Source organism: Taeniopygia guttata, chromosome 4A, assembly GCF_048771995.1.
Source record: "Taeniopygia guttata chromosome 4A, bTaeGut7.mat, whole genome shotgun sequence".
NCBI classification, from domain to species: Eukaryota; Metazoa; Chordata; class Aves; order Passeriformes; family Estrildidae; genus Taeniopygia; species Taeniopygia guttata.
This window is the reverse complement of record NC_133029.1, coordinates 14,625,911-14,648,921: the sequence shown is the minus strand read 5'-3', so window position 1 is coordinate 14,648,921 and position 23,011 is coordinate 14,625,911. Positions and strand designations below refer to the sequence as shown.

The 23,011-nt window shown below is 63.1% G+C and overlaps 3 protein-coding genes across 12 annotated transcripts in view; 1 reads left to right on the top strand and 2 right to left on the bottom strand.

The window, feature by feature from the left end:
- DGKK (diacylglycerol kinase kappa) overlaps window positions 1-1,897 on the bottom strand; it is a 19,749-nt gene extending 17,852 nt beyond the window's left edge. For 3 of the 4 annotated variants that reach the window (XM_030272724.4, XM_030272728.4, XM_072929194.1), the window contains exons 1-2: window positions 1,723-1,897; window positions 505-749 (exon numbers count right to left, since the gene is read on the bottom strand). In XM_030272724.4, coding sequence (XP_030128584.4) covers window positions 505-702 — 198 coding nt within the window. In that variant the 5' untranslated portion in view covers window positions 703-749; window positions 1,723-1,897. Of the gene's footprint in view, window positions 1-504; window positions 750-1,365; window positions 1,506-1,722 lie in introns of those variants that run through there. The other variant, XM_072929193.1, reaches the window with a different exon arrangement.
- Window positions 1,045-23,011, top strand: BMP15 (bone morphogenetic protein 15). 2 transcript variants are annotated; one of them, XM_032748394.3, is made up of 3 exons: window positions 1,045-1,245; window positions 20,379-20,849; window positions 21,322-23,011. In XM_032748394.3, the coding sequence occupies exons 2-3, from the start codon at window positions 20,528-20,530 to the stop codon at window positions 22,092-22,094; spliced, it is 1,095 nt and encodes a 364-aa protein (XP_032604285.3). In that variant the 5' UTR covers window positions 1,045-1,245; window positions 20,379-20,527; the 3' UTR covers window positions 22,095-23,011. The 2 variants fall into 2 exon arrangements, with proteins under 2 accessions (XP_032604285.3, XP_072785297.1); XM_072929196.1 differs by lacking the exon at window positions 1,045-1,245 and adding an exon at window positions 20,139-20,164.
- On the bottom strand, window positions 5,578-17,636 carry SHROOM4 (shroom family member 4). 6 transcript variants are annotated; one of them, XM_072929191.1, is made up of 10 exons: window positions 17,433-17,636; window positions 14,004-14,155; window positions 12,758-12,889; window positions 10,295-12,227; window positions 10,040-10,101; window positions 9,041-9,607; window positions 8,388-8,813; window positions 8,065-8,305; window positions 7,275-7,547; window positions 5,578-7,194 (listed from the first exon to the last, which is right to left on the bottom strand). In XM_072929191.1, exons 1-10 carry the CDS (start codon window positions 17,556-17,558, stop codon window positions 6,925-6,927), a joined length of 4,182 nt encoding a protein of 1,393 aa, XP_072785292.1. In that variant the 5' UTR covers window positions 17,559-17,636; the 3' UTR covers window positions 5,578-6,924. The 6 variants fall into 6 exon arrangements, with proteins under 6 accessions (XP_072785292.1, XP_032604274.3, XP_030128572.4 ...); XM_032748383.3 differs by having other exon boundaries at window positions 9,041-9,640; window positions 17,433-17,635; XM_030272712.4 differs by having other exon boundaries at window positions 8,119-8,305; window positions 9,041-9,640; window positions 17,433-17,634.

Here is a 23,011-nt window from a genome sequence, read left to right as displayed (position 1 = left end):
AGGAAAGATGCAGGTTCCATTTTGCCACCCAGCAAACCCTGGATACACAATATCTGCAGCAGGGTGTGGGATCCAAGGAGCCTACAGAACTGTCATGACCCTAAGCTCAGCCCCAGAGCATCCATGGAGCAGAGCCTCCCAAAAAGAGTCCTCATCTTCCAGGGACAGGTAAGGGGAACCCAGGGGATTCAAATGCAGCACGAAGGCAATGTGGTAGGAGCTACGTGGGTATGGGAGAGACCCTGTTCCTGAATAGTGGGATAAAATCTGTGCTTCACAGCCCCATGGGACCAATGCTGACACTATCACTGTGGGGTTTGCATGTTTCTATGTGCCCTCCCACAGGACACATGGGGCCAGAACCCTCCCAGCTCTGGATGGGCCAAGTCTGCCAGCAGCAAGAAGCTGGTACTGATTTACACCCTGGTGAACTCCCCTGCCCCATTCTCAGCAGTGACCCCACACCCAGCCAGCCCCTCACCGGCGGCATCCGCCACCCCTGACCTTGCTTCTCATCTGCCCCGAGGTGGAAACCTTCCGGATGAGCTTGTGAGAACTGTCCTCCTGCTCTCCCTCGCTGTCAGACGACTCCTCACCACCCACCTCGGGTGAGATGGGTGCCAGCTTGTCCAAGTCCAGGGATGACACTGATTCCCGGGTCTTCCTGGAGAACAAGTCCCCAGGCACCAGCTTCTCGGCCATCTTCCAACCTGGCTTGGCTCAGAGCTCTGCAGCCCCTGATGTCAGCCCTGAGAGGACAAGGGCACATAGGAATGGAGGAAAAGCCCTGAAGAGGCATGCATGGCCCCTCATCCTGTAGGGCTCTGCCAGACGGGAGGTGCAGACCTGGAAATCAAGGGACGTAGTGCATCCTTGCCCAGAAATGACACTCAGGGTGGCATCTTTGCAGGCAAAGTTTTCCTTCCTTGCTTTTTTTCAATGTCCCAACTATTCCTCAGCCTACCTGGCATCCCAGCGTTGTCCCCGACTTGGGCGCAGGAGACTGTGGTTATCCCACGCTCGGGCATTGGCACATCGGTGCACAGAGGGGTGGAAGCCATGCCCGCAGCCTGTGCTATTTCCCCTTGCTGCCCACCCCCGAGCCGCTGGGCTGCCCTGTGAGGCCGGGGACAGCGCAAGGATCTCCATGGAAAGCAGCAGCTGGACCCCGCCATCCGTCTGGCTCCGGCAGCTGGGAAGGGATGGGTGAACCTCCCGCGCCCGTGGGCTGCGAGCCCCGAGCAGGTGACTGCGGGTGGGCTGGGATGGAGGGGGGAGCGCGGGGTTCCCGCATGCGGGGGAAGCCACATCCCCATGGCATCCTGCGGCCCCGAGGGCTGCGGAGGGACCGGAGGGGGCACCTACCTCGACGAGCGAGCCCGGACGGCAGCAGGGCTGCCGCGGCCGGCCCGGGGGTGGCGGGGGGCACCCCACGTTGCCGTGCCGGGCCCCGCGCACCTACCGCGGGCCGGCTCCGCCGCGCCCTCCCCCTTCCCCGCGGCTGCCGGCAACCGCGGGGCCGTCTCCCGGCGCAGCAACAAGCGTTGCGGGGAGAGGAGAGGAGAGGGAGGGAGGGAGCGAGGGCAGCGCTGCGGCCCGCCCCCCCTCCAGCCGGTGCATTGCCTCCTCCAGCCCCGGGGCTGCCGGGTGCCGGATCCCCGCCGAGCATCCCGCAGCACGCCCGGGAGGGGGAAGGCGGAGCGCCCCCCGCCCCGCACACACCTTGCGCAGCCCGAGCCGCCGCCGCCGCCGCCGCTGCCGGTGCGAGGTCGCTCTCTCTTCGGCCCCCGGCCCCGCCGGGACGTGCCTCCGCAAGCGGCCCCGGCCCTGCCCTGCCGCAAGCCCCGGCCTGCTCGGCACGGCGGGCGCTGCTGCGCGGCGCGGGCGGCCCACGCACGGCCCCGAGCATGCGGGCACGGCGGGCACCCGCGCGGGCACGAGCGCGGCACCCGCGCGGGCACGGGAGAGCACGTGCGCGCGCGTGGGCACCGCCCGCCCACGGGCACGGCGGGCACCCGGTGCGGGTGTGCTCAGGGACACACCGGCGTGGATGTGCTCCGGGACACCCGGTATGGGTGTGCTCAGGGACACACCGGCGTGGGTGTGCTCACGGACACACCCGGTGCGGGTGTGCTCGGGGACCTGGTGTGGGTGTGCTCACGGGCACCCGGCGTGGGTGTGCTCGGGGACACACCGGCGTGGGTGTGCTCAGGGACACACCGGTGTGGGTGTGCTCACGGACACACCGGCGTGGGTGTGCTCAGGGATACACCAGTGCAGGTGTGGTCAGGGACACCCGGTGCAGGTGTGTTCGGGGACACTGGTGTGGGTGAGCTCACAGACACAACACCGGTGTGAGTGTGCTCACGGGCACACCGGCGTGGGTGAGCTTGGGCGCATAGGTGTGGGTGTGCTCACGGGCTCACCACTGTGGGTGTGCTCAGGGACACCCGGTGCGGGTGTGCTCACAGGCACACCTGTGTGGGTGTACTTGGGCACCAATGCAGGTGTGCTTGGGCACACTGCTGTGGGTGTAATCGGGCACACCAGCATGGGTATGCTCAGGCATACCGGCGTGGGTGTGCTCTCAGGCACACCACTGTGGATGTGTTCGGGCACACCAGTGCAGGTGTGCTCAGGGGCGCAGCAGTGCGGGTGTGCTCAGGGACACACCGGCGTGGGTGTGCTCGGGTGCACATATGTTGGCACAGGCTCACACACGCACAGGCGAGCACAGCTTCCACCGTGCACAGACGGATGCTCCCCTCACGTGGGTACGTGCATGGGCATGGAAGAGCACATGCACCACTGCAGTGCACATGCGTGTGCAGCACTCATGTGTGCAGGGCCGGCGCATGCACAGGTATCACGGCCACACATGTGTGTGTACCATCCACGCAGGCACACGCACAAGCAGTCACAGGCCACACGTGCCTGCACACCCCAGGTGTGGGGAAGCACTTGCACCCTGTGCATGCCATGGATGCGTGTGGGCATGGGTGAGCACACGCGCTGCCACTGTGCACGTATTTGTGCGTCCCCCACATGGACAAGACACACACATGGCTGGCACAGGTCAGTGTTCACACCGTGGCCACACACATTTTTGTGCACATACCCACATGCACACCCCAAGCACGGGTGAGCATGTGCACCATTGCCATGCAACCATATGGGCATATGGCATCATCGCATGGAGCCGAGCACATACACAGATGCCATCACACACTTCCACATGCACACAAGTGTGCTGGCAGCCCAGAGAGCCACCCGTGTCCTGAGTGCAGCCCCTGCAGGGTGGACAGCAGGGTCAGGGAGGGAGCTTCTCCCCATCTGCTCTGCAGTGCTCTGGTGAGATGCCCAAGAGTGCCGGCTCCAGCTCTGGGGTCCCAGCACAAGGAGGATGTGGTGCTGTTAGAGTTGGTCAAGAGGACACTACAGAGATGCTCTGAGGGCCGAAAACTATCTACTGTGGAAACAGGCTGTGAGATGTGGGGGTGTGGGAGAAGACAAGACTCCAGGGAGACCTTAAAGCAGCATTTCAATACATCAAGGGGGTTCCAAAAGGAGTTTTTCACAGGGTATGTAGAGACTAGACAAGGGACATCAGTTTTAAAGTGACTTATGGTGTGTTTGGGTTAGACAGAAAGAGGAAATCCTTTTTCATGGGTGTGGTGAGGCACTGGCACAAGCTGCCCAGAGAAGGTGTGGCTGGCTCATCTCTGGAAGTGCTCAGTGCCAGGCTGGATAGGGCTTGGAGCAACCCAGCATCCCTGGAAGATGTCCCTGCCCTAACCCTAGCCCTAACCCTAACTCTGCCCATGGCAGGGAGGGTTGGACAGAATGTCCTTCAATGATCCCTTCCAACCCAAACCTTTCTGTGACTCTGTGGTGTGTGTGCATGCAGATACCCCCAGAGAGGTGTGATTGCATAGAACATGCCCTGGAGCGTGTGTTGGAGCACACACACATGCATGCACACAGGGGGTATGCCGCCAAACAGCCCACATCTAGGGAGAGAGGGTCTGGTCTCACTTTCTATCCCAGTGTCCCATGGGTGCCTGTGCTCATCTCTCACCCACTGCTGCTCTGGGCTCTCCAGTGCCAGCAGCACCCCATATCCCTTCCTTCCTGCAGAGCCATGCTGTCCCAGTGCAGGGACAGGGAGGGCTCTCTCGTCCCTTCCCAATGCATGGCTTTCCCTTTTGGGCTGTAATGGACTGTGGGAGTGAGGGGGGCCTACTGTGGGGTTTGGACTTTTATGCTTCAGGATTCCCCATCTCCGAAATGTGGCAGGGGTTTCTTATTAAAGCATCACTACCTGCCATGTCCTCATCCTTCCCCATCTCAGGTGTATGGCATATTGTGGGACAGATCTGGGATCTGTAAAATGGAGAGATCATCGTGATGGGGAGACAGACACCAGGGCCAGGGGCTACCCCACCTTTGTGGGTCCTGTTTGCAACTATGGAAGACTCTGGGGTCACACAAAAAGATCCCCAGGATACCCCATACCATGGCCACGTCCAGCACTGAGGGTCCCTGTACCCAGCAACCCGTCCATGCCACCATGCCTTGGGCCGATGGTCCTGCCTGGCAGCAGCTGGAGCTGCATGGAGGGGTAACGGGGTTTGGAATGGGTCGTGGGGCAGTTTCCCTGTGCCCGCAGTTATCCGTGTGCACGGGCTTGCACAAGCAGCCCTATGGACTCACACTTTTACACGTGTGCACATCGGACACAGGACACGTTCCCCCGTGTGTGAGCTCACCTGCACGGGCAGTCACTCGCGGGGCCGTGCGTGTACGCACACACTCACACACCGCGCGTGTTCAGCTGCGAGAACGCGCGCTCGCAGGTGTGTGTGCGCGCTCACATGCACGCGCACGCCCCATCTGCGCGCACACGCTCACTCGCGCTCGTGCCCGCGCGCACCCCGCTCGTGCCCGCGCCCGGACTCCCCCGCTCGCCCCGCGCGCGTGCCCGCGCACTGCAGCACCGCCGGCGGCGCGCCCCCCGCGCGTGCCCGCGCGCTCCCGCGCTCCGAGCGGGCACCGGCGCCCCCCGGCGGCCCCCGCCGCTGTCCCGCCGCTGTCCCGGCGCCGCGCGGTGCCCGGGGCTCCCCGCCGGCCGGCACAGAACCGGGCACGGCACCGGGCACCGCCCTGCATCGGGGCACCCCCCTGCATCGGGGCACCCCCGAACAGCCTCAGCGGCGGCAGCACGGCCACATCCCCCTGGGCACGGCCACCCCCTCCCCGGGGCTGCCCCAGAAGCTCTGGCAGCTGTGCCCTGACAGACTGCCGGGGAAAATGCTGGAGGCACTACCCCAGTGCTGTGACCCCTACGTGCATCCCGGGCCAAGGGCCAGGCGCTGACCCGTGCCCCAGCTCAGCCAAGGAGCACTGGGAGCAGAAGACACCCTGCCCACAGCTGCATTTCAGGTGCCCATTGTGCCACGGGCGCATTCAGCCTGCACGGGCTGGCTAAGCCTCGGTTCATCCCAGCTGGAGCAATTACCCCCTTCCCGCTCCAGTGCCACTTGTTGGAGCACAGGGACAAATCACGCAAGACACAGCTGGAACAGAAGTGCAGCTCCTGCTGCTGCTTTACTGTTAGAGATACAATGGCATGCAGCAACATGCAGGCGCTGGCAGCTCCTCCAGCACAGGCCCTGTGCAGGGCTGCTGACCCCCACCATGAGAGCAGCATGGCCCCCGGGGGGGCAGTCTTTGGTCCTAGCAATGATCCTGGGGTGGCTGGGATGGAGGGAATGTTGAGGACCCCACTCCTGCCGGGCACCATCCCACGGTACGGCCAGGCAGGTGTGAGGTGTAGTGTTTAACAGGCTAAGGGTAGCCCAGAGCGGGGATAGCAACACAGGGAGGCTGCTGCTGGAGCTCACAGGCAGGCACGGATGCTGCCTGAACCCTGGGTTGGGTTCTATGGGGCCATGCCAAAGTGCTGCAGCCCACCCACCTCCCCAAAATGTTTACCCCTCTGGCCCAAGCTCCTGCTGGTTGCATTAAACCCCTGTGCAAAATCAGTATGAAGGCACCTGTTCATGCTGTGGAGACAGGTGGACACTGGAGGGGGTGACATCTAAGTGCTATTTATGGCTGTTGCAGCAGAAAGGAAGGGACAGGTACCCCGTTTGGTCTTTAATGTAGTTTTTCCTCTATTAATCCCTCCTGGTGTTGAGCTAGAAGCTACCAGTGAGGGCTGGTTGAGGCTGGGCTGTCTCCATGCCCACAGCATGGGTGACAGAGAGTAGCAGTGTATTTGTCTCAGCATGCCATGCCCTGGCAGGGCACCATCCCAAGGCACAGGTACACAGCACCTACGGGCACTCACCTCGGCCCCCTGTGGTCCCTCAGCCAGCAGGGAGAGGGTTAAGAACCCGCTGGCTGGGGCCATTGTTCCTGACACAATGAGGAGGAAGAGGATGCTGGGGCTGAAATTCCTTCAGCTCCCACCGGACAGATGGACAGAGCTGGACAAACAGACATGACAGAGGGTGAGCATGGTTTAACCCTTTCAGGTGCTGCATGAATAGTAGCCTGGGGGATGTTTAAGGCATGTGGTGCAGCACCAGATACAAGACAGGCACTGGTGACCAGGACAAGTTGGAGGGACCTCATGGGCACAGAAAGACCCATGAAAGTGCTGGTAGCATCCATCCATCTGGTCTTGCTGGGCCACAGGCTGCTGAGTGGCCAGAGCCCATGACAGCTCTGCGGCACAACAGCCTCTGTCAGCACCTGGACTGGCAACCCCCCCTCCCCTGCTTCGTAAATCACAAAAATAAATAAAAGGCAGGGGCTGGACAGATGGACAGACACAGGGAGAATCCACAAGGGGCTGGATCCTCTTTGGCAGCAAGCTGGGATCACAGCCAGGATCCCGGAGGGAGACTGGGTAGGGGGCTAGCAGTCCTTGGAGGCCTGGCCAAGGCTCTCACGCAGGCACCTGAGCTGCTCTTGGCCCAGTTTGATCTTCTCTTCCAGCTCCCGCTGCTCAGCAATGAGGGCTGACTTCATCTTGACAAAGTGCTGGTAGTCCTGGAGGTGCTCGGCGGGCAGGTACCGTGCCACCATGGCACCCACTGCCTCCTCCCGCCGCCCCACGTGCTCCTTCAGCTCTTTGGCATCCTCCAGCTGTGCCACCAGCAGCCGCTGCTTCTCCCGCAGGGCCAGCTGTGGGCAAGACAGCTGGCATCGGCAGGGCATCCCACAGCCCAAAGCCTCCAGGGTGAGGGTCCCTCCCCCATGCCCACCTTGTCCTCAGCAGGGGCGTGCGGCCCCAGGCTGCCCAGCGCAGTTTCCACCCGGGCCAGGCGACCCGAGAGGGAGAGCAGGAGGTTGACCACCTTGTCCAGGTCGCCCACGAAGAGGCGGTACTTGTCGAACTCCCCTGGCGTGCAGAGGGCTTGCAGGCGAGCAGCCACATCTTCACCCAGCGCCCCGTTGGCACTAATGTCCTCCTGCAGCCCCCGCTGTGCCTCCTGCAGCACCACCAGCTTGCGGCTCAGGCTCTCGATCAGCTGCAGCTGCCGGAGCAAAAGGGGTCAGGGGTAACTGAGGCCACTCTCTGTGGGATCAGGGGACTGGCACAGAGGTGTAGGGGTGCTGTGCTGAGGCCAACAGTACACAAGAACCTTGTGGTACCCCTGGTTCCCATGAGCTACTGGCAATTCCCAGTCCCCACAAGAATCCCTTAATGTCTCAGAGTCCATGTGCACCTAATGGGTGCCCCCAGTCCCTGTGGGTATCTGGGAACATCCCAGCCCCTGCAAACAGCAAGCATCTGGAGATCCCGCTGGTGCCCAAGAGCATCTGGTGAGACTCCCAGGTCCTGCAAGCACCTGACAATGCCCCTGGTCCTTGCATACATCTGACAATGTCCCAGCCCCATGTCAGTATATGGTAATGTTCCTGGTACCTGCAAGCATCCAGCAATTACCCCCATGCCCGTGAGTGCCTGGTGATGTTCCCATCTCCCAAGAGTGACCAATGATGCCCGAGTCCCTGTGAGCATCCAGAAATCTCCCCAGTCCCCATGAGCACCTGGCCAGGGTGGTGGGGAACCACAAGGAAATTGTCCCCAGCAGTGTCTTGTACCTTCTTTTCCACCAGCTCATGGTCCACCTCCTCCTCCTCATCCTCCGAGCTCCCCTCCACTACCTCTGGCAGTGCCTTTACCTTGTTGAGTGGCTCGGTTTTGCCCACTGCAACACCATAGTGCACTGGGAAGGAACTGGAGCTGGCAGCACTCCTGGGAGGCAGTGAGATGGGCTCAAAACCTTGCCTGGGGAGACAGAGATACAGCAATAAGCACTGGGGGTGTCAGCCTGCCCTTGGGATGGGGCCCGGTGCCGTGACAGCCCTACCTGTCCTGAGCCAGGGCCTCCAGGTGCCAGTCCTGCTGGAAACACTTCCGCCAGGCCTGTCGCTCCCCTGCCACCAGCAGCTCACCCATCACCTCAGTGGCGGTGCCAGGGGAAGAAGCCAAGGGGGCCAGGACACTGGCCAGGGAATGGTCCCTGACAGCCACGTCCCACAGCCGTTCCTCGGAGTCCATGCAGCGGGGCTGGGGCCAGCTGCCCTGGCAGCTCACCCCCTCCACTGCCCCAGAGCTGGGCTTAAGTGCCTCTGACAGGGCAGGGCCAGAGCCACAATGCAGGGACAGGGAGCACTCACCCACCCCGCGGGGACTGGCACAGCCCTGCTCCTGGTTCTGGATGAGCCTTTGGGGCTGCTCCTCCATCTCCCAGGACTGCTTCATCTTTGTCCGCTTCTCCCCGGCTCCTGACACCCTGCCAACATCCACCCAGGGCACGTCAGCTCCCCTGCCCACCCGTGGAGGCAGGGACACTCAGGGCTATGGCCATGCCAGGGACACCCCACAAGGCAAAAACCCCCACAGGGTGCTCTAAGGATTAGGATGCTCTGATACAGGGTACAAGGGCCCACAAAAGCCCCCTCACGTGTCCCGGCTGCGCCTGTTTTCTCACTCCCACCCCCATGCCATGGCACCACTTGCCTGCAAATTTCAGCGTTGGCAGCATCGGGCCCAGCAGTCCTGCGGAGTGATCTGGGGGCTTCAGGTCGGGGCCAGGCACCTGATGGAGCAGGGGGGCAAGCAGTGTGCCCCCAGGACTGGCCTTTCTGCTCCCCGGTGAGGCTCTGCGACCGCTCCCTCACTGCGTCAGCGATGCTGCGGGTTGGCACTGGGGCAGCAGAGAAGGCAGAGCCGTGCCCAGCACCATCTGGTGGGTGCTGGGATGCCCGGCGCTGCCTGTACTTCTCCCAGTTGGGCGGAGGTGGGCGGGGTGGCGGGGGGCCCTTCTTTTTGGGGATGCTGGGAGGGTCCAGCTTGGCACGGAAATGGTCCTTCTGGTCACAGCCCCAGGGGCTGGAAGGTTCCAGGTTGAGGTGGCTCTCAGAGAAGGCTCTGCCCCTCAGCGGGCGGTGCTGCGGATCCGGGGGGCTCTCAGGAGTGTGGGCCAGGCGGTCATTATCCCACAAGAGGTCATGCGTGGATGTGGCCCGGTAGCAGGGTGGCCACTGTGGCTCGGTGTTCTCAAGGCAGGTGTGGAATGGGCCAAGCCTTGGGAAACCCGGTGGGTAGCTGGAGAGCTCACTAGGAAGAGAAGGAGGCACCTGTCCTCGCATACACAGTCACCCATCTGGCAGTTCAGGCCCATTTCATGCCCTGCCTCATTTACCCCAGCTAGTCATCCAGTCACACTGGTGGGAGAAGCCCAGGCTCATCTGCTGGGCACAGCCCCCCTGAGATGGCCCCAGACCTCTGGGGAAGGGTGAGGAGAGACCACCTTTGCTGTGGACACCTCCTCACACACCCCTGCCCTGCATGCCCCCTCCTGCCTCAAAGGGCACCACACCAAGGATGGCCAAGGAAGTATGGGAGGCACTTTCTACATCCCAAATCAGAATCATGGCAGTCCCCACATCCCCCTGGCAGAGGATCCCACTGAGCGGCACACACATCCCAGCACCGTGGCACTTGGTATGGGCTCACCTGATGGACTGGCTGACTTTCCTGGTTATTGCAGGTGGTTCCCACTCATCCTGAGGAAATTCCTGTGTGTGAGGGAAAGCAGTATGAAATCGATCCCCCAGCACCTGTGTTCCATCCCCATTCAGGCGCAGAAGGCTTGCAGGCAGTCTGCAGGGTCACTGGGGGAACAGCACCTCACACCCCAACCCAGGGTCATGGTCCAGGGGTGCAAGGGAGTGCCAGTGCACCAGCACAGTTCCACAGGGCACTACTCACCGGGACGAAAGCTCTCCGGGAGGACCAGGCATCACTGTCCTCTCGCCCAGGATGGGTAGGCGGGTAGCAGCAGTCAGGGCAGCGCACCCAGGACACGGGGTGACAGCGGCACGTGTGGCCACGGGGCAGTGGTGGTGGGCACAGGTCCCCTCCACAACAGCGGCAAGGCTCAGGGCGCAGGGGAGCCCCATAGGGGTAGGAGAAGCCCCGCAGGTAATCCAGCTCCCCCGGCCTCGCCAGTGGCTTGTAACAGTGGGGCTGCTCCCGGCAGCACTCAGCGTAGGGGCCGGCAGAGCCAGGGCGGCTGGGTGAGGGGGGGCTGTAGGGCTGCTCCACAGAGAGGCGGCGGGCATCCCGGCGCTCAGGCCCGGGGGGCTGGAAGGCGCTGGGATCACCTGCGGGCGCCTTGCTGTGCCGGGGCGCTGCCAGCCGGCTGCTCTCCTCAAAGAACCGGCGGCGGTCGGCAAAGGGCAGCAGGACCGCTTCGTCGCTGCCCCGCGGTGGGGAGCTGCAGGCCGCCGGGCCCTGGCTGTATCCCTCCAGTTCACTGGGGCTGGGCGAGTGCTGCGGCTGCGGCTTGTTTTCCGGGGACCAGCGCCAGCGGCCCCTGGCTGTGGGCACCACCCGCTCAGGGGACAGGGGCCCTTTAGGGGCTGGCACTGGGTCAGGGGTGGGGATACCCCGGTCTGCAGAGCGGCCGGAGTTCCTGCTCTCCTCACTCGGTGCGGGGCTGAGACGCTCAGGCAGGGCACGGTGTCGCTCTGCCAGTACGCTGCCCTCGGGGGGCTCCTCAGTCTCCTCCACTGGCTCCTCAGCAGGTGGAGGCGCACCAGGACCCCGGCTCTTCTGCAGCTGGGCCTTGCGGCGCTGGATCTCGTTGCGCAGGCTGGTGGCAAAGCGGTCGCTGCGGCGGCGCATCTGAGCAGAGCGGTGGGGAGGACCCCCAGCGCGCCGGGCCGCGCCCCGGCTCTCCTCCTCCACTGGCCCCTCAGTGCTGAGTGCTGGGCTGGCCCCCTGGCCGTCCTGCCCACAGGCCTGCTGCAGCTCGGGGCAGCAGCGGCAGCAAGGCTCTGGGCAGTGCGGGGCATCCTGGGCAGCCCCTGTGGCTCCCCCTCGGCCGCCCTCAGGATGCAGTGGGGACAAGGTCCAGCGTTGCCCGCTGGGGGCCGGCGAGGCTCGCCCGCTGCTGGTGCCCAGCTGGAGGGAGCGGAACTGGGAGGCCAGCAGCTGCTCGGGAGCACTGTGGCGGTGTGACACGTGGCCCTTGAGAGGGGACAGCAATGGGTTGTCACCTGCTGTCGTGGCATCAGGCACTCGGTGCATGCTGTCATCCAGGTACGGCTGGTTGTCTGACTCCATGCTCTCCCCCAGGAGTGGCTCAGCTGGGCAACGGTCGGGGTGGGAGCTCAGCATGTAATACTGGTCAGCAGAGAGACAGTCCTTCGTGGGGTATGGCGCCGGTTTCCTCCTGCCCACTGCTTCTGCCTCCCCATCCCGCTGGCAGAGGAAGGTGTCAGAGATCCACCGGCCCTTGGCATGCAGCATGTCCGCTGACACTGACGCCTGGTGCCTGTCCCCTCTGCCACCTGGGGCTGCTCGCAGGCTGTCCCTCCTGACAGGGGGCTGGGGGGGCACAGGTGCCCGCCAGGCCTCAGGGTGCCAGCTGGCAGATGGCTCAGCCCCTGTGCTCAGGTAGCGCCTGTCAGGGGCTTTGCAGGGGCCTTGGAGGCTGGGATCGATGGACACGGGCTCTTCAGGACGGAGAGAGAGGGCGCAGTCAGAGGCGATGGAGCTGGCAGAGAAGGAGCTGTAGGCCGAATCCCGCTTGCTGTGGTACATGCCCTGGTCAACGGGTGAGGGGTCTCCTTCATAGCAGGCCTGGCTGGGATGGTCCAGGCTCTCCATGCTCCCGATGGAGCTGCTCCGGTCAGTGCTGCAGTGCCAGGACAGTGGGTTCCACTGCAGGGACAGCTTGCTGCTGCCTGGCCCCACGTCAGTGTTACAGGCACCTGCTGCCCCTCATCCAGCTCCACAGAGATCCCAAGGAGCCCATACCCCCACATATACCCTCCAAGGGACAATGGAGCACAGGGGCAGCACTACCCCAACCTGCCCTTCACCCCCGGGCTGGGGCCACCACCAAGGTTGCCTGGCACTGGCAAGGGGCGCAGGCACAGGGAACACAGGGTGTGTGTGACTCCAGCCACTCGAGACCTCCCAGCTCTGGCAGCCAGGGCAGTGGGACTAAGCAGCTCCTGGCTGTCTCCAGCAGAGCCACCGCCCCTTCCTGCCTGGAGCCGGGAGCCGGGAGTAAACAGCCAGGGGAAAGGGTAGTGCAGGATGAGGAGGGATGCCCGAAAGTAGCGCAGGAGCCCCTGTGCCAGCCCCGCTGCCACAACCCAAGAGAGTGTCCTGTCTGCCCCCTCCCCTTGCACAGGCTCCTAACTGCCCCCAGGGTCTCACCTGACATCACACCCCGAAGGCCAGGAGAGGCTGAAGGCATCAGCCGGGCAGTGCATGGTGGGGACGTCTGGGCGGCTTTCGGCAAGTTTGGCCACGTGCCAGGAATGGGGCCGGAAGACGGGCACGTTCCTCCTGCCAAGAGCAACAGCGGGAAAGGACAAGAATGGGGAGGAAGCCAGGCCAAGGAACCGGGGCTGAAGTCACTTCCTACGGCGTTTCCTGTCCCCCCCAGGCCAGCGCCCGCCCAAAGGGGATGGCAGTGAGGAGGGTCCAGCCCTGCAAGCACCCAGCACTGGGCAAGGGGACCCCACAGCTCACCCAGCTGGCCAGGGCTCCCCAGACTGCAGCATCCCTGCTGCCACATCAACAGGAGACTGAGGACATGGCCCCTCCATAGCCCATAGGCAATGCCCCGAGCAGGGCAAGTGTCTCTGCTGGGACTGGACTAGCTCCACCAAGGGACTCTGGGGCCACATCTGTCTCCACCGCAAGCCTGACCTTCCCCCTTGTTCTTTTGTCCCTCAGCATCTGCAGCAAGCACCAGCCACACCATGTCTCCGGGAAGGGTCCTGTGCTGGTCCCTGTCCCACCCCTCACAGCATCCATAGGAGTCTCCAGCCTCCCAAGCAAACGCCACTACACAGACGTGGTCAGAAGCCACCTCCTGTACCTCCCAACTGCCAAGTACTGCCACAACATCTACTGACTGGATGAGTGGCAAGCTGTGAGGTCAGCACAGGGACTTCCCAGAACCCCCAGACTCACCATGGATGATGCTGAGCCCCAGCACAGTCCCGTGGGACCCCTGCCCCTTAGGGCAGTGCCCTTGCGCCGTCCCTGCCCCTGAGTGCTGCTGGAGCTGGAGTCAGTCAGGATGCAGCCAGGGAATGGATGCAGTTGGAGGGGTTGGGGGGGGAAGGAATGCAAGGCCCAGCCCTGCCTCTCCTTCCTTTCCCAGGCAAGCAGGCAGGCAGGAGGCAGGCAGGCAGGAAGGGAGAGGAGCGGCCACGCTTGAGGATACCGCCCAGCGAGGGGGTGGTGAGCCCGATGCATTGCCCTGGCTCTGCTGGATGTGGAACCCCCACTTAGCGGGAGTGCTGACAGCAGCAAAGGGGCTGCTCCCCACCCTGTCCCAGCAAGAAGCGCCTCCAAGCTGGAGACAAGGGCACCTCCAGCTTCCTGACAGTCCCCCAGGCAGGTAAAGCCCCACCGGCCCACCCTGTGCCCCCTCCACAGCACTGCCAACCTGCGAACAACCATCTTCAGAGTGCGGTAGGAGCCCTTGATGAGGATGAGGGCCTCCTGGCGGGATCCGTACAGCGGCGTCCCGCTGATGTTCACCAGCTCATCACCTGGCTGCAGCCGGCGGGACAGCGCAGCCTTGCCCCCATCCTCCACCTGGGTGACAGAGAGGGGCGTCAAGGCGGGCACAGCCCCCAGAATATCCCAGGGGATGTTCCATGGCCACCACGTCTCAGGGAAGAAAGAGGCTTCGGAGAAGGTGCCTGAGCCCCAGGCACCACAGAGGGATCTGCAGGGCCAGGCTCTCCCCCTTCTCTGGTCACATGAATTTCTGAGCAAGGGAATCAGGGAGGGAGGAGAAAGAAAAATCCCAGCAGATTCCCTCGCAGGCAGCACAAGGGCCCTTTGTCCAGCATGGCTGCCAGCCCCCTGCTGCTGCTTCCAACCCCCCATCAAGCCTGTCTGGGCACCCATGGTGTTTTCAATGCCCAAAGGATGCCATCCCACCCTATGTGCACATAGGGACAAGAGCGGGGGAAGTGCTGAGCCCTGGCACAATCCTACCCTCCCTGACACCCATGTCCAAGATGAATGTGGCACCCTGTATTGATGTGCTTAGAGGAAGTATGGCCATTGTGCTGCCAGCACACGAGATCCTGGCCCATGCTCTCTGCCCTAGCTGGTAGGTGCAGTCCTGGCAGCCCTGGTACAAGCAGTGCCCAGCTGGGCTAGGCAGTGCCCATTGCCAGCACTGATCTCTGCCCATCCTGACGCTGCAATGGCCAGGGATCGCCAAGTCCACACCACAGGGCTGGCAAGTGACTGGAGCTGCTGCTGCATGGTGGCAGTAGCACAGGGCATGCAGGTGCATGGGGTAGGACCTGGGGTGGCCCATGCCTAGCATTGATGTCGAAGACCCTATAGCCACCTCTAGGGCAGAGCTAACCTGGCCCCATGCTGGGGCTCCTGCACCCACCCTGCCCATGGGCTCTTCACCCACCCAGTTGCTCCCAGGCCTGGCCAAGGAATGAGCTCTGCTCACAGTGTCTGCAGGACCAGTCTGGGCAGCAGCCAGGCCCCAGTGCCAGGAAGCACCCATGGCTTCCTAGCAGGTCAGTCATTGTGCATGTGCCCCTGAGCACCACTTTCCAGCCCTAATGTCGGGCAGGGCTCAGGGAGCATTCCACTACCCCTGGACAAAATGTCACCTTAGAAGGGAGGAAGGCAGGGGCAGCCAAGCCTCCTGCCCAGTGCACAACTGCCCCATGGCTTTGCCTGGCACAGCTGTGCCCAGAACCGGCAGCTCTCCCCATTTTCCAGGGATCTTAGCACCACGATGCCATACCCAGGCTGGGCACAGCCCAATGTGCCTGCCTGTGCAGGCAGGCTGCCCTCCTACCCAGATGTCAGCCACGGGGCTGCCTTCCTGGCAGGGGACCCTGACTGCCTGTGCGGACTCCCAGTTCTCCACCATGCAGTTGGTGGAGCACCTGGGTTTACCCCCTGATGCTGCTGCCCACCACCGGGCACCAGCAGAGCGTGCAAGGCAGGCTGCACCTTCACCTCATCCTTTGTCCAGACACGTGCCCACCAGTCCTGCCTGCCACTGCCATGGGGATGAGTCAGAGGTGAAAGGTGCCCCCACTTGCCGCAGGACACCACCAGGTCTGCACCCATGTCTGGGCCATCACATGCACTAGGATGGACAGGCTCAGCCCTGGCACCGCTCACCAGGAGCTAAATTTGGCACAAACAGCCCCTTGTTCTGCCTTTGCCACCAGTGAACTCAGCACTGGCTGGCAAACACCACCGCCTGCTGCCCTGCCTGGCTGAGCCAGCCCAGGACACTTCCCGAACACCATCCCTGGAGTTTGCTCCAGGCCCTAATGGTGGGCACCAGGTGGCTTAGGGGAATGTCTGACTGTCTCGGGAGAAACTTGTCTGAGGAATCACAACCAGAACAGTGCCAGAGCTGTGCTCACCCTGCCCCACACCAACCTCCCTCCCTGTCCCTGATGTGCTCAGGGAGGGCATTTGCAGCCCCATGGAAGGTTTAAGAGCGCGTCTGAGCACCGCCGTGGGACTGCCACAGAAAAGGATCCTGGCCAAACTCTGTCACCGAGTGCGGGGACGCCCTTCCTCTTTCCGGCCCGCGCCCCCCGCGCCTCGGGCCGCCCCCTCTCCGCACACACCTCGGCCGGCCGCAGCGGTGACCCCGGGGGACCCTCCCCTGAATGCAGAGCGCTGGAACAAGCCCCCTTTTGTCTGCCGAGCACACGCGGTGGCGGCGTGTCCGTGGGAGCGCGGGGGCCGACACCCCGCGGCCCGCAAGCCAACCCCCTTCTCCAAAGTGGCGAGGAGCATCCATCCCCTCCTCCGGCCAGCGGCGGGGCCGCGGGGACCCGCACCCCGAAGGGCAGAGCGAGTCGGGACGCGGGCAGTTACTCCCTCGGCGCCCGGCTCCCCACCCGCCGGCGGGGCCACCTCAGGGCGCAGGGCTGGGACCGGAGCCACTTTTCCAGCTCCCCCAGCCAGACCGCGCTGCCCGCGTCCCGCCGAGGGCGTGGAGCGGCCCGGGGGCGCAGTCGGCGCGGCTCGAGGCAGGGAGAGCCCCGGGGCCGCCAGCCCGGCCCGCCGCACCCCGGCTCGGCAGGGACGGTGACACCGGGCGGGCAGGCGGCCAAATCGTCCGGCGACAGGGCCCCCCCGTCCGAGCTCCGTGGAGGGGTGGCTGTTGGAGCTCCCCTGGCGCTGCCCTGCTCCCTGCGGGTCTCCCCGCGGGAATCGGTGCCCCTCTGTGTGCCCAGACGTCGGGGCCGCAGGGCTCTCACCCTCAGCGCTCGCTGCCGGCTGCGGCCGGGCTCCGCTCGGCATCGCACCCCGGCGCCAGCCCCGTCCCGGGCACGGTCCTACCCCCGCGTTCCAGGGGTGCCGGGGCATGACGGGCCGGACTCTGGCTTCCCCACCGTGGCCCTAAATGTCCCCGCAGAGTCCGGTGCCCGGGACGCCCGTGGGCGCGGCACCGACAGACGGGCACGCAGGGGGCTGACCTCCCCCGGCTACAGCCCGCGGGACGGGACCGGGAAAGACGTGAGAGGGAATGTGGGGGCCGCCCCCGACGCCAGCCCAACGGATGTGCCAGAGGAATTTCTTCCTGCCGCCGGGCCCGGGCTGTCCCTCCGCCCCTCTCGCTCTCACTCTCCACCGCGGCTCTCAGTGGAGGGCCGCGGAGATCGTAGGTGCGAGCGGCCGCCCCCGTCCCGCCGCGCCGGGACACGAGAGCCCGCGGCCGGGGCTCCCCGCACCCCCGGCACCGCCGCGCCCCGGCTGTCCTCCCGTCTCCCCTCCCGTCTCCCGCGCCCCGCCACGGGCGGGAGGCCCCTCGCGGGGGGATGTCGCGGAGCCCACGCGGGACGGTGCCGGCGATTCCCACCTTGGAGACGATGAGGGGCTCGCCGTGCTCCAGCCCGCCGCGCAGCGTGAAGCCCCAGGGCGCGCCCCCCTGCAGCTGCACATGCACGTACTGGGGGGCGCCGGGCCGGCCCTCGGCCCGCTCCATGGCGGCTGCAGCTACAGCCCCATCCCGGCCCGGCCCCGAGCTCCGGAGGAAATGACACCCCCGCCCGCCCGGGCTGAGCGGCGCGGGGCGAGTGCGGGGCGGGGCCGCCCCGCACCGGGACTGCTCCGCCGCCGCCAATGAGGCGCGGGGGGACGGCGGCGGCCGGCTCGGCACGGCACGGCACGGCTCGTGGCACGGCTCTGCACACAATGGCACGGCTCGGCGCCTTTCTGCTCAGTACCTTGGCATGCCGTACTTTAGCCCAGGGACCCGAAGTGAGCTGCTTGGCTCATCTCCGTACAGCTCAGCCGGCGTACTTCTCTTCAGTCCGGCTCAACCCAGCATGGCATGATACGGAAGGCTGGCTGACCTCAGTGCGGCACGATACAGCACGGCTCAGCTCAGCGTGGGATGGCAGGGGGGCCAGTACGGGTTAACTGGCCCAGCATGGCTCAGCCTGGCATGCCTCGGTGCAGTTCAGCTGGGTTGGCACATTCTGGCTTGGCTCAGCTCAGCTCAACATGACACAGTGCTGGCAAAGTTAAGTCTGGTACAGCACAGAACAACCAGGGGCCTCATCTGGCTTAGCTCCACTTGGTCTGGCCCAGTTTCGTTCAGTGTAGTTCAGCTTGGTTGACTTGGACAAGCAGGGCTGGCACAGTTCAGCTCAGCAGAGCCTGGCCTGGCTTGACTTAGCTTGACCATGCACAGGATCAGCTCAAAATGACCCAGCTGGGTTCAGCACAGTATGGTGCCACCAGGAACCCACACCAATAGGGCCTGCTCAGCTCAGCTTAGCCTGGCACGGTGGCAGTTCAAGAGCACTCCGGTGGGTACGAGGGGGTGGCAGTAGGGTGATGCAGGTCCCCCAGCTCCCCACCATGTAGTCACACTGGTGGCCCAAGCTCCGCTGCCTGCAGGCCAGCACATGCTGCTGGCTCCTGTCTGACTTACCCATGCCAGCCCCCACCCTGTCCATATCCTGCCGGGCACCTTAGGGTGTGCCTGGCAGTTTGGCTGTTCTTCACCTTTGTCTTTTCCCTGCCAGGCACAGGAGAAGCAGCTGTACCCCTTGAGGGAAATTGAGGCAAGGGGAAGAGCCGGAGATGGCAGCTGGGGATGGTGGGAGTGGATCGGCGTGGATTCCCGGGGGAACCCGAGAGTCCTGCTCCTCCCCTTCCCGCCTGGGGCCACGACTCTTACTCATCTCCTTCCCAGACAACCCAGCCGGCCTGGAAAGCTCTGCTCTGCAAGCAGCATCTGCAGCCCCTGGTTGCCTGCCACGGCCTGGGAGGGTCGGCTTGCAGTGACAGGCTGGTTCATTCCCAGTGCTGGAATAATCTCAAGTTTTTCTTGGTATTCCATGTCCACAAGCACCTGCCTTGAACTCTGCCTGCTCCCTGTGCAGCCCAGCTGCAGTCAGACCAGTACAGCCAGGATGTCACAGGGTGAAGTGGTACCTGGGCTATTTGTAGTGCTAGAGCCCACCCAGGAGAGATGCATGGCTCCCCCCATACAGCCCTGACATGTCCACCACTGACGTGTCCACCACCCTGACCCAAATCTCCTGCTCTCCCCTATGGCCTTCTCACCTGCCTTGTAATGCCCCCAAATCATGACTGGCTGCTGCCATGCCCAGACTTTTCCCAACCTTCACTGGCTCATCTGCCCCTTGTGTGCTTTCCCAAATGAGTAACCAGGGCTGCCTGGCCAGGCAAGAGGGCTCCTGTGCCCTGGCTCATCACGTTTAGCACCACATACACCTCCACACAGCCCTCCCAGCCCTTAGCACTGTGCCCAGCTGGCACCAGTACAACCCTCCCAGCTCTCCCCACGTCCCTGTGCCTGCACCAGTGATTCCCAACCAGTGTGCTCACCCCCTGGCCACTTCCATCCCAGCAGGAGAGCAACAGCGTACTGTGGGTCTGGGCACAACACCAGGGGCTCTGGAGGTGGCACTGGCTGCAGCTGCCCACACTGCATTGTAGTGTGCCCACAGGGCCTTTCTCAGGCAAGCACCATGGAGTCACTGTCCCCAGTACAGAAATGGGCTCGAATGTCCCATGCCAGCGAGAGGGTGGGCATCATGCTCACCTCTTGGCTTTGAGCAGATGCTGGCAGAAACATCTGGAAACTGGTCAAGGCAGGGGCAAAGTTGCGGGCATGCTGGTGGTGGTGACAGGATGATGCCTACAGTGTGGTACTGCTGGCTTACCCAGAAATACTTAGCACTGCTGGGCTCAGGGTCACTCAGCTCACCCATGGGTCTCAGTGCCAGCGGGATAGAGTGAGGCACTGGGCAGCCTGGCTGTGCTGTGGGGATGTTGGGGAGCAGAACCCCAGGCTCTGTGCCTGCTTGGGGCAGTGCAGACCAGCTTGCAGCGATGGGCATGAAGGTGATGAGCCACTGCTGGAGAGTCAGCACAGAGTGGAGGGAGCTGGAGGGACTCTCAGTGCATGAAAGCACCCTCTCAGCCTCTATCTAGTCCCATTCACCTGGGAGCCAGGGAGCTCCTGCCCCTTTAAGACCTGATTGAGTCCATGCCTTTAAAATGGGCCTGGGCAAGCACCTGCTACCCCATAGGAGGAGGCTGAGCCAGGAGCAGGTGAGCTGAATGAGCTGGTTCTCCCTCCCCACTTCACCCCACTCCCCTACCCCAGCACCTTTACAGCTCCCATAGCCAGGCTCTGCTGGGCTAGCTTTGCTCCTTGTCTGGCTTTTCGTCTGGAATTTGTACCCCTTTTTACATACAGATTCTCCCCACCTTTCTGTTCCTGTGTCAATCTGAAGCAGCTGGTGTGGTTGTCCTGTTTTGATAGGAGCTGGAAGCACCCTGGGATCCTTTTGCTGCTGCCCACAGTCAACTCTGCCTCTCAAGTGAGGAGAAGCATGACTGCAGGCTCTTCCTAATTCTTCTGCTGGCCATCCCCACCTTGTTCCTCTTACCTGCTCCTGACACTCACCTATCATGGCTATGCCCTACCCTTTCACCAGCCTCCTCCTCCTCCTCTTTGTTGTGCCCCTTTCCCAGGCTGCAAACCAGTCCCTACTGCCCCTTGGCTCCCTGCCTGCTGTCCCCACCCTGCCCCTCCTGCAGGCCCTGCAAACACGGGCTCCAGGCGGCCCAGGCTGGCAAGTGAGGCCAGCCAGTGGGCAGCCCCTGCGCTACATGCTGAATCTGTACCGGCGTGCTGCTGACCCCGAAGGCCGACCCCGCCGCAGCCGCAGCCTCGGCACCAACACCGTCCGCCTGGTCCAGGCCACTTCCCACGGGGGTCAGCCCTGGGCAGGTAAGGAACCGGTGAGCACTAAGGGTGGCGTGGGCGCTTAGCAGAGCTAGCAGGGTGGCCTTGAGCTCTGAAGTAGTCTGAGGTCTCTTGCCTGCTTCCTTCCCCCTCTCTGCAGTGTCCTGGCTGGGGTTGCTCTTGGCCATGGGGTTCCACTTGGCAGGAGTCCGAGGCTCTGCCCCAGGGGTGAGATGGGCAAATGCATAGCTGGCCCTTGTGTGCCCTTCCTCCTTCCCATTCTTCCTGATGCTCTGCCAGGCTAGTGGTGTCAGTGCAGAGGATGGGAAATGTTACAGACTCTGCCCTTCATGCCACCAGCAAGTCTTGGCTCATGGCTTCTGTTTGCTGCAGCTTCTGTCTTGTGCTGGGGCAGATGGCTGTCACAGGCTCTGCTGTGCTGTGGCAGCACCATGAGAGGAGGGGGTGCTGCACAGTGCCTCCTGCACTATGCTAACAGGGTACTGCTTCCCTGCAGGTCGCCGGTACTTGCAGGCCCTCACCTACCATGTGGAGAGCCAGCCGGAGGTTGAGCACCTCCTCAGAGCTACTGTGGTTTACCTGCCCAGTCTGTCACTGGCCCATGGTCGCCTCCTCTGCACTCTGGAGCTGGTAACAGCTGATGAGGCACCCAGGGTGCTCAGCCCTACTGCCCGTCCCCGCCGTGGCTGGGCTGAAGTTGACGTCACCCCTTACCTAGTGCTGGGGAACAGCAGCGTGGGGAGCCTGGCACTGCAGCATGTCTGTGTGCGTGCTGGCCGAGCAGGAGGCCACAATGCCTCAGTGGCCCCTGGCCACCCTTTCCTCCTTCTCTACCTTAACGATACCCAGGCAGGGTTGGCACCTCCGTCAGCAGAGCCCCGCCGGCGCCGACGTGATACAGGGACACTGGCTCATGACCTGCCCAGCTACCTGCGGGAGCAGGGAGGGGAGAAGAGTGACTGTTCCCTCCACTCCTTCCCTGTCAGTTTTGCTCAGCTGGGCTGGGACCACTGGATCATCGCTCCTCACCGCTACAACCCACGCTACTGCAAGGGCACCTGTCCCCACCTGCTCCGCTATGACTACCACGCACCCAACCATGCTGTGGTGCAGAGTTTTGTCCATCAGCTTGTGGATGCCAACGTGCCCCGGCCCTCCTGTGTGCCCTATCGCTACAGCCCCATCAGTGTCCTCATGATTGAGCGCAATGGAGGCATACTGTACAAGGAGTTTGAGAACATGATTGCAGAGTCCTGCACTTGCCGGTAATTTCCACTGCCCCAGCACATCACCCCTGGGCTCCGCCTCTTCCTGCAGATCCGGACTTTAGCATTTATCTTGCTCTACCTGGGACTCACTTGGCTCATCTCCACTCCCCGTGCAGTGCTGCTCCGTGGGGAGGTTTTACAATGACAGTTTTATGTAAATTGTGGGTTTTTAAAGGCAGGAACCTGTGCTGGGGTTGTTGCCCCATTGCATCTGTCCTTCCTGCAGCCCCCATGGCTGCTGCCTGGTTTGGTGGGCAGGGGGGCTTGGCCTGATATTCTCAGATATGAGCTGTGTCCTAAACTGGAGTATGAAGCTCTTAGGAGGTGGCTGGGCGTCTCCTGGTGGAGCGAGGGCAGGGAGGATAAGAAGTCCAGGTGTCTCTGTGCTTTGTATCTGACACATTGGTGGTGTCAGGATCTGATGTGACCCTGCCTGTGGCATTCCTTCCCAACTCACATGCACCCCATCCCTATCTAGTCTCAGCTGCAGAGGCATCTCACCAGGCTGAGAATTTGGGCTGGAGGGAGGAAGCCTCTCTCCTCCCCTGAAGTTCTGCTTTGGAAGGGCTATGAAAAGCTGGAGGGACCTGAGCTGCCATCTCTGCTTCCAGTGCTAGAGGCCAAGGCAGCTGCCTGTGCTGGGCTCTGCCTGCTGTTTCCTCTGACACACTTGTTGTTCAGCTCCTTGGCTTGCCCTCTAGCAGGGCTCAGGTCTCCTTCCCAGAGTTCAGATTCCTATTGCAGATGTTTCTCTACGTTCTTGCACTCTTGTCACACAGGCCTTGGGTTCTGCTGGGCTCCTGGCATGTCCCTGTTCCCAGAAGGGTCAGTCCTGCTCTCAGCACCCCTGCTGCCTGATTTTTCTCTATTTATTTCTTGACTGTGAATAAATAAATTGATTGATTTTGCTAAAGACCA

What these genes read in the sequence shown, in the direction of transcription:
- SHROOM4 (XM_032748383.3), bottom strand. Translation starts at nt 17,558, where the DNA reads ATGGAGCGGGCCGAGGGCCGGCCCGGCGCCCCCCAGTACGTGCATGTG. An exon ending in CTGAAGATGGTTGTTCGCAG is followed by an intron (nt 12,890 to 14,003) that starts GTTGGCAGTGCT and finishes TGCTCTTGGCAG; the next exon opens with GAGGAACGTGCCCGTCTTCC. An exon ending in GAGGCCCTGGCTCAGGACAG is followed by an intron (nt 8,306 to 8,387) that starts GTAGGGCTGTCA and finishes CTGTCTCCCCAG; the next exon opens with GCAAGGTTTTGAGCCCATCT.
- BMP15 (XM_032748394.3), top strand. Translation starts at nt 20,528, where the DNA reads ATGGCTATGCCCTACCCTTTCACCAGCCTCCTCCTCCTCCTCTTTGTT. An exon ending in CGGGGGTCAGCCCTGGGCAG is followed by an intron (nt 20,850 to 21,321) that starts GTAAGGAACCGG and finishes GCTTCCCTGCAG; the next exon opens with GTCGCCGGTACTTGCAGGCC.